Genomic DNA, 15516 nt, shown 5'->3' on the forward strand with positions numbered 1-15516 from the left:
AAAATTGTAGAGGCTTAGAATTAATATGTGTAAGTATCTTTAATACGGAGAGGCCTGTAATCAGGTTTGTACAATTGTCTGGACTTTCACTGTACGTACTTCAGTGTCCACAATAAACTGTAATTTAAATTTTAAACTACCCTTCCTCTCTGAAACTACGAGAGCATATCTCCTTCTAGAAAGAAAGGATTTTCTTTCTTTATGACGAGTTCCAAGAGATCGCCAAATCAACAGTACTCTTTTATTTCCTGCAGACGTCACTAACAGCGGTAATAATTGACGTTAATATTTTAAATCATCTTTATATGCACTATGCTCAAGGCTTTTCCGCACTGGTATCTACTGAAGTAACAGTGTGCGACATCCTGTTGAGAACAGCCTTCGACAGGCAACAGCTGTGACCCAGAAACCTGCAGCAGTTATTGTACAAGGCTTTCACTCGTTCTCATCACAGTGATGCTCATTCCACAGTAATACACCGCGGTGTCAGACGGCACCAGCTCTGATATTGTCAATCGGTACAACTTGTCAGATTTTTGGATTGTATCAGCAAACCGGGTCTGAGCAAAATCCGCCTTAAATTCACCACCTCCGCTCTCGACCCTCCGGACTGCGAACTCGGGTTGCCTGCCCGGGTACTGACGGTACCAGAACAAGTAATAAGCATTGCTGGTGTACGTGCAGTTTAAAGTCACATCTTCTCCCTCTGTCTGTGTGACCAAGAGCTCCCGCTGACTAACAGAATCTCCATCGCTCAGACCTGGAATACAGGGTTAAAGAAAGCGGAAATCGTTGATTAGATGTACAGTTAAAAATGCATGCTGATGGCTAAAATGTCGCATTCCGTTTGATGTAAGTTTAAACAGGAATGTTATCATAAAACAAAAAAAAAGTTACTCCAGGTGCTGGAAAGCTCAGTTGTGAAGAAATGCTACTGGATCCGAAACTGCTTTAATCCTGTTTTTTTTCTCCAAGATGCTATCAAAGTTATGGAGTTTTCCCAGCAATATCTGTTTTCTTTTAAAATAAGAAATGCTTCAGAAAAAGTGGAAAATATTCGTTTTAGCAATCCACACGAGAATCTACCTTCCCCCTCTTGCTCTAATTTTATTTGTATGTCCATCTTTCGATCTCTTCATTATCTGTTTAGAAGACTCCCTCTTCATGACTTTATGGCCTGACTCAACTCAACCTGATGCCAGTGAGTTTCATGTTCTGAAGCCAAAGCAGAATTTCCTTAGCTTTTCCATTCTATCACGTTTCTTACCCCTTTACTAAGACTCGTCGTTTTGGAATCCTGCATCATCTGAAACATTGTCTCCATGTTGACCGCTCCAAAAACATTTGTCAATCTTATCTTTATTAGAGAAACTAAGTATCACGTTTTGGGTTGTACTTTTCCAAAGCTATCACCCCTTAAAGCTGGTATCATTACTGCAATTAATCATATCGTGTTTTGTGTCCCTGTGTTCTTCCTGCAAGATATAGAGAAAATCGGTTCACAATGGCTGAAGTGTAAAGCAGCCAGAATTGAATATTTACTGAAAAAGATACGGGTTTGGATCACACATAGCAATAGACAAATTCAACACTTCTCTTCAGTGTAAAACTTCTTACCAATGATGAATGCCACGGAAACCAACACGAAAACTGAGAACTGCATCACTGCTGCTCTGGTTTCTGACCACTTGTTTGTGTCTCAGAAATCTGCAGAATATCGAATATGAGAAAAAATGAGACCCAGAGCATTGGCTGAGATTAGTCTGACGTCACTTCCTTCACAGCAAGCTGCGATGATCACAGAATCTGTTTGCCTGTGTCATTTTCGCCAAAAACTCTGTCTTTCAGCCACAAAACTTACAGTCTGCTCGTCAGAAAAAAAAACAGGTTTGACATAGACAGCCTGGTTTCTAATAAACCCGATAAACGTTAATCTGAAATATTTAACTCAAAGAACTACAATGTACAGGAAGATCCTTTGTTTATTTTATTCAAAGTGACTGATCAGACTGAATTTGTAGATGGGTTTGGCTTCAATTAATTTTGTACTGCAGACACACAGGGTATTTTTTGTCACTTTCACTCAGGGATTGACGGTTGTTGAATGGATGAACTTTGGGTATCTGAAGCCCGAAAGGGAACCAACATTGTGAGGTGGGCAGATCCAGTGGAGATTGTCAATTCGAAATGTGTTGGGATATTTTTCATGGGAGGTGGAAATGATTGTCCAGGATTCCTCCTGCGAACAGAACACATACCAGTATTGAACGAACATCGTGAAATCGGATTGATGTTTGGAGGCTTTGGTTGAGGCATGTTTCAAAGAATGGAACCAGTTCTTTGAGAAATATGGCCACTTCATAAGAACGCAGGAGAAAGGAACAAAGTGGATTTATTCAGCAGACAACAGGATTTCCGAGAGACCTTTAACCAATTTCGGCAATTAATTGTTTTATGTTTCAACAGTCAAAGTCAGAGAAGGAACACAGATCATGTTGCTCGAGGATCAGAAATGGAGGTATCCAATTGACAGAGTTGTTGTCCGACTATGCGAGCTTCCTTCACCCCATGCAGACGGTCAGTGGGTCTGAGGAATTTGGGCTTAGTGATGAGGTGGATAAACAGCTACCTTCGTTATTATCGAAATGAGAGTGATTTTTTTTTATTTTCGCTGCATTAACTGGTGAGATTAAATATAAACAGAATTCACTTTAGCTTTTATTTACGACATTGCAAATGTAACTGATGTACCAATGCCAGATTCTATGTAGTTCCTGAAAGAATATGGTTCGCTGCCTCATTTTGAAGGAATATTACAGCCAAATATCTGCTTTACCAACGGCGCTCAAATGGCATAACGGATCTTTAAATAGACATTTGTGTAGTGTCTCTTTAGATCTGAATGGAAGTGACGGGAGAGCAGAGATGCACATTACCACAGCTTCAAATATGGTCGGAAGTGCAAGTAATCCTGCCAAGTTTACAGATGACGTAAGTGCAAAACCACGTGGGGAGAACAAAAGGATGCAGAGACTTTAGAAGAGATAGAAATCCCTGAACAAATCCATGGTCACTGAAATCTCCAGAAATGCTGCACAATCAGAAAATCAAAAAAAAGTAACGAGACGTGGTATCGAATTGTAGGTTTTTGGGAATCGTTTTCGAGACAATTGGATTGTGTAACTATTAGTAAAATGTCAGTAATGTTAAAGGAAAGGCCACTTTCTTTCATATTTCATTGATTTATGATTAATTCTGATCTTTAATATCTGTGCATCACAATCGTTATACTTTGCATTCTTCCATTTCTCCTTGAATGGATTCTCATCATTCTGTCCTTTGCAAGTATTATTGTTGTATTTCTCCCATTTATCTTTCTTTCCATTACTGTTGTTTGATTTCATGCATGATCGTGCATTATCTCCACGCACATTTCCAATTCTCTTCACTTCTGACTTGTTTACATCTTGTTTCTGCACATTTTATATTTTACTTCTCATTCCCCTTAACCATCATAATCGCATTCGTAACCTTGATACATCAAAACCAGGATGGCGGTCCTTCCACTAAGTGTACATTTATGTTAAGTGAGTCCATCTGTTTGTAACACTGTGCACTGGTCACACAGAGATAAGTGGCGGTATGACTAAATGTGGCGTCGCTCACAGTTAGGGTACGGTGTTCGTTGTCTGCACTGGTTGTAGTGGTGATCATGTTGTGCTAATCAGCTTATGTTGTGCTCATCACAAGACTCTAACGTGGCTGACTCAGGAGCTGTCTGTACCAACGCATCGTGATAACTGCAGTGGTGTGAAGCAGTTGAAGAACTTGGTTCCCGTTTCATTAACAACTGTCCACTGAGGACGTTGCGATACTTGATCTTCTCCAATCATTTCCAAGCAGGTCAATGTGGGAAGCAACAAAATGACTTTGTAAATCTGAAGCATTGTCAAATTAATGAAAAGTAGAGTTAAGCAGCTGTTCACAGAGCTCCGTTTAGAACCAGGAAATAAATATTAAGTGTTAACAAGGATAACAAGAACCCTCCTCAAGTCTCACTTTGAGCAAACTTCCTGTCTGAGTTAAGGAAGTGGTTGTGTCTTGTTGATTGTCTCTCTCTGTTTAGGTCACTCTGGCTCCAGTCCTCCAGTTCGATATTCATTGCAGACACTCACTGCCTTCTAGTGGAATTCTCTGGAAATTGCAAAATAGTTTTTTTTTCACACTACAATGTCAACGTGCCGATGTTTGACTGGGATACACAAACTTAAAAATCGCACAATACCAGGTTATTGTCTAACAGTTTTATTTAAAAGCACAAGATCTTGGAGCCCTGATTCTTCCTCAGGTAGATAGTGGCATGAGCTGCACGACATTTTGATTTTTTTTGCTGAAAATTCTGTGTTCAATGTTCCTGCCTGTCACGAACTACCTGACGAACGAGCAGTATTCTAAAATTTTGTACTTTCATTTAAACTTGTTGGACTACAACCGGGTGTTGCATGATTTTTAAATTTCTCACCACAGAGTGAGTTGCATGTGCAACAGTCTATGTTACTGAATTTGCCTTTGATAAGGTTGTGTCATGGGACGTTAAGATATTGGAATAGTTAGTTAAGCACTTCGATGGAGTAGCAGTCAAGCCAATTCTTTTATTTTATTTTATTTTCTGTCTGTATTTTAACTACAGTGTAAAAATAAAACGTGTCTTGCCTAAAGACAAGAACTTTGACCAATCGAACGACATCTGGAACGCAAAGCCTTCCATTTATCTTTAAAAAAGAAAAACTTAGGATCTATGCTTACTATATTTTGATGGGGTTTGGTTTGATTTGGTCCGTCACATTGTATTTGCGCAGTTCATTTGACGACTCATGTTTTTCCTTCTGTGTATACATATGCATATCCGCTGTGTGTGCATGTGTGTTTGTGTGCGCGTGTGTATGTCTTTGAATATATGCACTTTCATCTCTGTGCAAAATGGGAGATACGTTTGGCTTGAGATTGAATGATTTTCAGTGTAAAAGCATCGCTCCTTGGTGCTGCTTTCTGATTCAAATGATACAATGCCACTTTCTGCTGGTGAATCGATGCTCTTGCAAATTCAGCAGATATTTGGGAAGGTATCACTTTTTTTGTGGCGTTTTCTTGAAAATATTTTCAAGGGATATTTTCCGATTTTCGAAATGTAGTAGAGCTAGAGGTCATTATCTGAACATATCAACTTTTGAAAGAACTTTCAATTTCAGACAGAGATGAGAGAAATATTTCTTGCCGAGGGTTGTCAGTGTTTGGAATTACCTTCTGCAAAAGGCAGAGCCCACTATTTGGTGTAAAACTTTCGTTGATTCTCAAGGTCCACACATTAAGTAAGGGATGGACATTGATAAATAACCTTTCATGGCTGAGAATATCTCGAATTGTGTTTCAGGTAGTGGAGCATTTCTGAAGTGCAGCCGGTTTTGCTTAGAAAATTAGGAACCTGATTTCAGTATCAGAGATAAAGATACGAATGCCGAATTGCGGTGAGACCTCATATAACATTAGAAATTGAAATGTTTAGATTTCCAAATGCAGCTGGATAATTGGAATGCCTGTACCACCAAAAGACCTGCTGTTCCTGGAATGTCCCAAATCTTAGAGAATTTATCAAAGTTCACATCATCTCCTGATTTACCTGTCCTTGAGGCTAAATTTAACATAAAGCATTGAGCAGGTTTCTGTGTTTAATGGGAATCAATATTTATTGGAAATTAATAGTTTCCATATACAGGTAAAAATTATGAGCTGACGATATACAACTCTATCATTTAAATCCCTAACTACCATGAACCATTATCCCGTTATGCTTGGATATAGACATGCCAGGCATTGGTATTAGGGCAGAATATTATTTCTTGGCAGGACAGAACTTAAACCTTGTGAGAAGGAGGCAGAAGTTTAAGCTTATTAGCCTTGTACTCACGATAGCTCCAAAGACACGGATTTGAATGAAGAACAGAATGTTATTGGATGGACTATCTTTAGGGTGGAAACGTAGCAAGAACAGTTCCTTGCCAATCTTAATTTTCTTACTAAGAAAATTAATACTTATGTTGATCATTGTGTGATGGGACCAGAGTGAGAAAAGGGATGCATAAAGTCCTAAATACCTTGTTCATAGCTTTGCTTCCTTGTTGTGCCATGGGCATTTACACAAATGTGAGTTGTTTTTTCATACTTGAGAGTGCTTTTGTTTATATAAGTTTCATTCATCAATGACTTAGGATATGGTTACCTTTATAAGAGTCACGATTTGGCTCTAATTCATTCTGTCCTGCTTTTACTTCACTGAAATGCATCGGTTTTTATAAAGTTAGATTCTGCTTTGTGGTTACCTCTATCCACATACTGGATCAGGGATTCGAGCATGCAGATTCGACCGATGATGGAGCAGAAACGAGGACTGAAATCAAGGAAGCAAGCTGAGTCAAACAACTGTGTTTTCATTTTTCATGATAGATAGTTTCGATTAATAACAAGGCCAAAACAATCAACACTCCAGTAAAATTGCTCACACTCTGATTTCTTCAAGGATTGCATTCCATTCTCCCAGTTTCTCAATTACTATCGTGCATATTCGGATGATTCCCCTTCCATTGGGGTGCCTCCGATATTGCCTCTTTGCATTACTTACCTCCCCACTGTGATTCGTATACCTTAAGCCCCGGAACCATTTTCCACAGATCTGATATCACCAAGAAATACAGTTCTTCTTGTTTTCACTTACCAACTCACCAATGCCGAATTGCGGTGAGACCTCATATAACATTAGAAATTGAAATGTTTAGATTTCCAAATGCAGCTGGATAATTGGAATGCCTGTACCACCAAAAGACCTGCTGTTCCTGGAATGTCCCAAATCTTAGAGAATTTATCAAAGTTCACATCATCTCCTGATTTACCTGTCCTTGAGGCTAAATTTAACATAAAGCATTGAGCAGGTTTCTGTGTTTAATGGGAATCAATATTTATTGGAAATTAATAGTTTCCATATACAGGTAAAAATTATGAGCTGACGATATACAACTCTATCATTTAAATCCCTAACTACCATGAACCATTATCCCGTTATGCTTGGATATAGACATGCCAGGCATTGGTATTAGAGCAGAATATTATTTCTTGGCAGGACAGAACTTAAACCTTGTGAGAAGGAGGCAGAAGTTTAAGCTTATTAGCCTTGTACTCACGATAGCTCCAAAGACACGGATTTGAATGAAGAACAGAATGTTATTGGATGGACTATCTTTAGGGTGGAAACGTAGCAAGAACAGTTCCTTGCCAATCTTAATTTTCTTACTAAGAAAATTAATACTTATGTTGATCATTGTGTGATGGGACCAGAGTGAGAAAAGGGATGCATAAAGTCCTAAATACCTTGTTCATAGCTTTGCTTCCTTGTTGTGCCATGGGCATTTACACAAATGTGAGTTGTTTTTTCATACTTGAGAGTGCTTTTGTTTATATAAGTTTCATTCATCAATGACTTAGGATATGGTTACCTTTATAAGAGTCACGATTTGGCTCTAATTCATTCTGTCCTGCTTTTACTTCACTGAAATGCATCGGTTTTTATAAAGTTAGATTCTGCTTTGTGGTTACCTCTATCCACATACTGGATCAGGGATTCGAGCATGCAGATTCGACCGATGATGGAGCAGAAACGAGGACTGAAATCAAGGAAGCAAGCTGAGTCAAACAACTGTGTTTTCATTTTTCATGATAGATAGTTTCGATTAATAACAAGGCCAAAACAATCAACACTCCAGTAAAATTGCTCACACTCTGATTTCTTCAAGGATTGCATTCCATTCTCCCAGTTTCTCAATTACTATCGTGCATATTCGGATGATTCCCCTTCCATTGGGGTGCCTCCGATATTGCCTCTTTGCATTACTTACCTCCCCACTGTGATTCGTATACCTTAAGCCCCGGAACCATTTTCCACAGATCTGATATCACCAAGAAATACAGTTCTTCTTGTTTTCACTTACCAACTCACCAATTTCCACGTTTAAACTATTACTGTCCACCATTTCCAACGTTTGCAATATAAAACTGCCACCACCAACGTTACATAATAATTGTTACGTCCATGGCACTCTCATCCATGCCTATCTCACTCCTATGGTTTCTCACGCTCCAATTGCACATTCCAGGTGATTGAAGAAAGTATCATGTTTGCCTTTTCACCTCCTGTTTCCTTTTTGTTCACAGCCTCAAGCACACATCCCAGGTGAAGCAACGTTTTACTTGTACTTCTTTCAATCAATCTACTGTTTGCAACGTTGTCTGCTCAGAATGACGTCTCTTTTCCATTGTTGAGATTTCTTTTGGTTATACCTTGTGTGAACGCCAGAAATTGGAAGTCTATGGGGAGACTTGACTAGGGCTTAAAAGCATCATCGAGCTTCTCCTTGCGTGGTTGCACGCTGTATGGCTGAGACCGTATTTGACAGCATGAGGGAAACGGTCATGGTGGTTTACTGACTTTAAGACATGACTGGATTTACCTCACTGGAATACCCAAGCTTGCCAGATTTGCACATTGAGGCCAATTGAATAGAATAAACTACAGACAAAAGAGGAAACAATTGCAAGAGTAAATCATGTATCATGACCAACAATAGAGGAGAAAATCATGTGATAACAAAAGAGCGGACGGTGACTGCTTTGTCTGCGACCATCGGTCCAGTAAGTTGTGCTTGATTCAAGCCAATTTCCAGAAAATGGAAGAAAAGGACTGGTGTTTCAATGAATGGAGAGTGATAACTGTAGACCAACGTTCGTGATGGCCGGGTTCTTGGAGATATCAATCAAGTAGAAATCCTGACACCGAAATGATCTGATCAGCTGACCCACTGCGGGTTAAATCAGTCTTTTGGTGCTTGAGTGAGAGATTAGTTGGAGCGCAGTAGTGATTCTTCTTTCTACCATTAATGCTTAAGTTTAATATTGCATAATGTAATAAAGGTCGTTTAGTGCTTTTATATTCGTGCATTGTTCGTACATTGACTGATCTGAAATAAAGCTGCAATTTAGACTGAATTCAGCCCATGTGTATGGCTCGTTTATCTGGTCACGTTCACTTTCCATGGCAACACTACAAAGGTGCATTAGCCAGTTTCTAGAACAGGATACCACTGCCCATCTTCTAAAACAGGACTGTTCGGTTCGAAATCTGCAGTTCATCAAAGGTTGAAGAAGTCTAAGCTCTCCGGTTTCGATGTATTCAGTAACTGAGAGAAAGTGAGGACTGGAGATGCTGGAGATCAGAGTCGAAAAGTGTGGTGCTGGAAAAGCACAGCAGGTTAGGCAGCATTTGAGGAGCAGGAGAGTCAATGCTTCTGGTGTCATGTATGTATTCTGTATAGGAACTAGAAATGGTCTGTCATGAAAGTGTTTGAAAAACGAACTGAGATCAGAGTGATATCACAGAAGCGTTTTGGTACAAACAAAAGCCAATGGTTACAGCGGATCTTCAACGGCTCATTAAATGAACATCACTGCCTTGGGCCATACTCCTACTTCCTTCCAGGAGCATGCACATGACTTTATTGCAAATAATCATTCACTACTTTTTTCAATGTTTCAATTAAACCTACTTTCAGGATAATTCCATGATGTGGAGGCGCCGATGTTGGACTGAAGTGGATGAAGTTACAAAATCACTTGACATCACGTTCTAGTCCAACAGGTTTATTTGGAAGTAACAGCTGTCGGAACGATGCTCTTTCATCAGGTAGTTAGTGAGGAGGGATTATAGGATACAGAATTTATAGCAAAAGATCATAGTGTCATACAATGATGCCTTATATAAGTCTATGAGTTCAATTTGAATTTGCAGAATTGTATTTGCAGCTGCATTCTTTTTCCTTCTAAAACGCATAATCTGTCGGCAAACAATATTTTTCGTCATAGTTCATGTGAGATTTCATACTTTCTTACGTAGGAAGCAAAACCAGACTGGGAAACAAATAGACCCAAGACTCATACCTTTAATGCATTGTCTGAACTGAGATGTCATGTATTTTTATATAAAACCTGAAACTATCTCCAGAATCTGATTTGAAAGCAATTCTGGGATTTACTTATTAATGCATCGAAACCTGCAACCCATACTAAAAGATGAAAGATTTAACAGCAATCTAGATTTGCTCAATATATCGCATCAGTGTCTGACACTATGATCTTTTGCTATAAATTCTGTGTCCTATGATCTTACTCCTGTAGCTACCTGACGAAGGAGCAGCGCTCTGAAAGCTAGTACTTCCAAATAAACCTGTTGGACGATAACCTGATGTCATGTGATTTTTAACTAAGATAATTCCAGGCAGTGCATTCGATATTCGAACTAATCGTGGTGTGAAAACGTGTAATCTCACGTCAAATGCGCTTCTCTGTTAACGACATTAAACCTATGTTTGTTTCATGAGAGTTGAGTCTCTGTAACGTTGAGAAGCAGATTGAAACTTTGTTTTGAATTTTGAGCAGTTAATAAATTTATCAATTGGGCCATAGATTTCAACTACCAAGAAATGAAGTTAAAATTGCATGAAAGACTGGTTTGGTCTAAACTTGTTGAGTGCATCCAATTCTGGAAATCACAGTGTACGGGGTTTGGATATTGAAATGACTGGATAGCTTATTTGTGATACAGGATGATGCCAACATCATGGGTTCAATTCCTGTAATGGTTTTTCCATTGCCGGTGTGGGCAATTCCCCAATTACCTTCATTTTTTCATCCCGAGGGTTCATTTGTCCATGTCCATTAACATGTCCAAGAAGGTTACTTGGACTTTGGCAAATTCGCTTTTAGCTCGGTTTACTACCAAGCCTGCCTTCCAAAGTCGATCGAACATGTCCAATAAATGCTGTAAATATTTCTTCCATAGTGACTAAAAATCACCAGGTCATCAATATGCACCACATATTTGGATAATCTGGCAATGACCTCATTACTCAATCATTCAAATGTGGATGGACCGTTTTTCATACTAAATGGCATGACTTTGAACTGATATAGTCACTTGGCGTTACAAACGCTGAATTTGCCTTTGCACTCTCTGACACAGGTACTTGCTAGTAGCCTCTGAGCAAATCCAACTTATAAATGTAAGTTGCTTGTCACACTTTTTCGACACGGTCATCCAACCATGGAATTGGATATGCATCCGTCTTTGTAATGGCGTTAACTTTGCAAATGTCCACACATAACTATTGGGTACCATCTGGCTTTGGCACCATGACTATGAGTGAGCTCCAGTCACTGTAACTCACATCGATTATGCCAACTTGGAGCATGCGATCGATCTCCTTCTGAACCTGTGCCATTTTTAGAAGGTTATGTCTATAAGGATGTTGCTCAATCAGAACAGCATCTCCGATATCTACATGATGCACAATTAGGTTAGTACTTCCCATTCTATTTCCACGTATCTCCCCATTTGATAGTAATAACTCTTTCAGGTCATTTCGAATTTCTTGTGGAAGGTAACTCAATAATTTATCCCAGGTTTCGACAGCTTCCTCATTGTCCAATTTGATTTGAGGAATGTCCAATTCAGAATCCTCTGAACTAGGTTCTTCCTTCTACGCTGTAGTCATTAATACATTCTCCTCTTGCTTTCCGTCCCTATCAAAATACCTTCTGCCCATATTCACATGATACATTCTATGAGATTTCTTCCTGTCTGGAGTCCTTATTAATTGTTCACCTCATTCAATTTCTTCTCAATTTGATGTGGTCCACTAAGCCTTGCTTTTAAAGGCTCACCTCTTACTGGATGTAACATCGATACCTTATCCCCAATTGCAAAATGGCGAATTTGTGACTCCTTATCCATTTCCTGTTTCATTGGAAGCTGCAATACTTTTAAATGCTGTTTTGCCAACACACGAGTTCTATTTAATCATTCTGTAAAACGTGACACATCGTCCAAATGAGTGGACTCTGAATTCTGACTTATTTATTTCTCCTTTTTCAGTTTTAACGGTTCTCTTACTTCATGCCCAAAGATTAATTCAAAATGGGTTGAATTTGGTCAATTCATTCAGTGCAGCTCTGATTGCAAAAAGTACAAATGGAACTCCCTTATTTCAATCACCTGGACAATCCCGACCATAATCACTCAACGTGGTCTTTAGTTTTTGATACCATCTCTGTAGCGCTCCTTGAAATTCTGTATGGTACTCAGTAGATTTGAATACTTTCATTCCCAAGTTATCTATAGCCTCCTTGAATAGCCTGGATGTGATCGCTGATCTGACTGGATCTCTATTGGCAGTCCGTATCTAGTAAAAAAAAGAAGTAATTCTTCTACAACCCTTTTTGCTGTGATGTTGCATAATGGGATTGTCTCTGGAAATCAAGTCGACACATCTATTATTGTTAATAAATACTTATTCCCACTTTTTGTTTAAGATAGGGCACCTACACAATCAAGCAAGACTCTTGTGAAAGGTTCCTCAAATGCGGGAATAGGTATTAAAGGTTCTGGTTTTATTACTGTCTGTGGATTTCCAATTAGCTGACATGTATGACACGTCCAGCAAAATTCAACGGCAGCAGTGTGCAGTCCAGGCCAGGAAAAATATATTTGTATTTTAACCTGTGTTTTCTTCACCAGAAATGAACTCCAAGTGGTAGCTCATGCGCCAATCGCAGCACCTTCTTTCTATACACTACTGGCAAAACATCTCTGCCCATTCCTCATCTGCTTGAATGTGTGATGGTCTCCATTTCCTCATTAAGACATCATTTGTTAAGTAATCAAACACATCCAGAAAATTTTTAGCCACTGAAAGAGCCATTACTATCCCAAGCTTTGTCTAAGCAACCAAACCAACACCCAAAATAAAGATCCTAGCACCTACCACTCACTGTTTAAAATCCCACAAAGAGCCACTAATCAGTTGTGGACTAGGTCAGACCACTCAAAACATTCTTAAGCAAGAAGCCCCAGTCCATAACTTTACAATTTGATTCGGTAAGTGTACAGTGAAAATTACCCGGAGTAAGATAGCTCGGTTGACGACTAGATTTTAAAATAGACAAAAATTTATTTACAAAATTACACAATGAAACACAAAAACAGAATAAAGAACCCCTGCAGAACTCAACCTATCCAGCTATGCTGTTGCAAATATACACAACAGTCCTGATAAGCAAATTCTCTTTAAAATCCAGTATAAATGGAACACATGCTTACAGGTTGAAGTTGAAGGGCAGAGACAGAGAAAGAGAGAGGGAGAAAGAGAGTTTCTACACAGCTCGCTGTTGAACTTCTCACAATGTCAGACAGAAGTTAAACTGCTCAGCTCAGCTAAAGAGTTAACCACTCCCTTTCCTCACACAGGTCACTGCTAAAACATGATCACTTTGGCCTGAAGGCTCATCTGTTTACATATAAACAAAAAAACTTCTCAAAATCCTTTCCATCTCTGTACCAAACCAGACCGATTGGGGCCCAGCCTGATTTATTGTCTTTCTGAAAACAATCAAGGACAGAGTCTCCTTGAGTCACGGAACATCTTTTAGAAAAAAAGATTCTAGCTTTGTGGCAGTAGGATAACAATTTGTATTCTTCACTGCTTGCCACTCCAGCCTGCTTCCTAAAAGAGAGTCACGGAGAAATACTGAGCAAAATGAGGTAGGAGGCTCGAATGCAAAATTGTTGAGCATAATGACTCCATTGTATAGATGCTGGTCATCAAGCAGCTATTTACTGTCGTCCCATTTTTTTGCCACTCAGCAAGTAACATTTGTAACCTACGCTGCAGTGCCTTGCATGATCATGTAAATATCTGTTCAAGGTTGTAATCATTCCTGCATCTGTCACCATTTCAGCTGCTGCCCTACCTGCTGAGTATCTCCAGTATTTTTGGTTTTTATTTCAGGTTTCCACCATTTTGCTTCTGAACTGAAAGGATGTTGTGAAACTTGCAGTGGTTCAGTCAAGATTAACAAGGATGTTACCAGGATTGCAGGGTTTGAATGAAAGGGAAAGGCTGAATAGTTTGGGGTTGTTTTCCCTGGATCGTCGGAGGCTGAGTGGTGACTTTATAGAGGTTTATAAAATTGTGAGGTAATTAGACCAGTCTTTTCCCTGGGTCGGGGGTCCAGTACTAGAGGGCATTTGGTTAGGGTGAGAAGAGAAAGATTTAAAAGGGATCCAAGGGGCTTTTTTTCACATAAAGGGTGATATGTGTATGGAATGAGTTGACAGAGGAAGTGGTGGAGGCTGGTACAAGTAAAATATTTAACAGGCATCTGGATGGGTACATGAGTAGGCCCCTCAGTGACCACTCTGGTCATTGAGGGGCCCTATTCTCTCTCTAGTTATTGTTTTTTTCTTTAATATCCTTAAAATACCTCTTTGGATTCAGCCTAATCTTCTTAGCCAAGCTTATCTCATACCCCCTTCTCGCCCTCCTGATTTCTTTCTTCAGTAAGCTCTTGTATTCCCTGTATACCTCAAGAGATTCCCCTGATCCCAGCTGCCTGTACCTGTGCCACGCCTCCTTTTCTTCCTGGTCCAAGCCGCAATATCACTTGTCATCCAGGGTTCCCTACTCCTGCCTACCCTTTACCTTCACACGAATATGTAGACCTTGAACTTCAGCAATCTCACTTTTAATGGCTTGACAGAGGTCCCTCTGCCTGCAAATAAACTACTACAATCAAGCCCTGCGAGGTTCCATCTAATTCCATCAAAATTCACCTTCCCCCAATTTAGAACTTGAAACTGTGGATTGGTTTTGTCCTTCCGCATAACTATTTTCAAATTAATAGAACTAAGGTCACTGGTCCCAGATTACTCCCGAATTGTGACTTCCGTCACCTGTTCTACCCTATTCTCCAAGTGTAGGTAGGGTTATGCTCCTGCCCGAATGGACAGCTTGAGGAAACTTTCTTGAATGCACTTAACAAATTCCACCCCAACTAAGCCCTTAATATTCTGGCAGTCCCAAACTATGTTAAGAAAGTTAAAACTCCGAATATGACAACTCTATTGCTCCTGCAAGTCTCCCCAGTCTCCCTGCATATTTGTTCCTTGAAATCCTGTTCAATATTTGGGGCCAATAGTACAACCCTAATAACATCACCATTCCTTTCTTATCTCACAGCTCCACCCACAAAGCCTTCACTGGATGATCCTTCAGTTATTTCATCTGATTACTTCTATGATACTAAACTTAATCAAAAATGCAACTCCCCCTCCCCTCCTTCGACCACCTCTGTCCCGCCTAGCGCAAATGTACCCTGGCACATTAAGCTGCCAATCCTGTCCTTCCCTTAGTCACGGTTCTGTAATGGTTATAATATCCCAGTCCCACGTACCTCTCCGCACCCTGAGTTCATTGGCCTAATCTGAGAGTCCTCTTGCATCGAAAGCAATTTAATCCAACAGGCATTACTTGCTCCCTATGAGTTGCAACCTGATCTGTCTCTTCAACCTACTATTTCTGT

General features: G+C 39.7%; 1 gene segment (V, D, J or C); it reads right to left on the reverse strand.

Annotated features, from left to right (window-relative positions):
• Positions 1-419: 419 nt before the first annotated feature.
• On the reverse strand, positions 420-1674 carry LOC132808255 (T cell receptor alpha variable 9-2-like). The segment is given in 2 exon segments: positions 420-760; positions 1618-1674. Coding segments are annotated over 2 exon segments (387 nt in total).
• Positions 1675-15516: the final 13842 nt, after the last annotated feature.

The sequence above is a fragment of the Hemiscyllium ocellatum genome (assembly GCF_020745735.1).
Source record: "Hemiscyllium ocellatum isolate sHemOce1 chromosome 27 unlocalized genomic scaffold, sHemOce1.pat.X.cur. SUPER_27_unloc_4, whole genome shotgun sequence".
NCBI lineage: Eukaryota > Metazoa > Chordata > Chondrichthyes > Orectolobiformes > Hemiscylliidae > Hemiscyllium > Hemiscyllium ocellatum.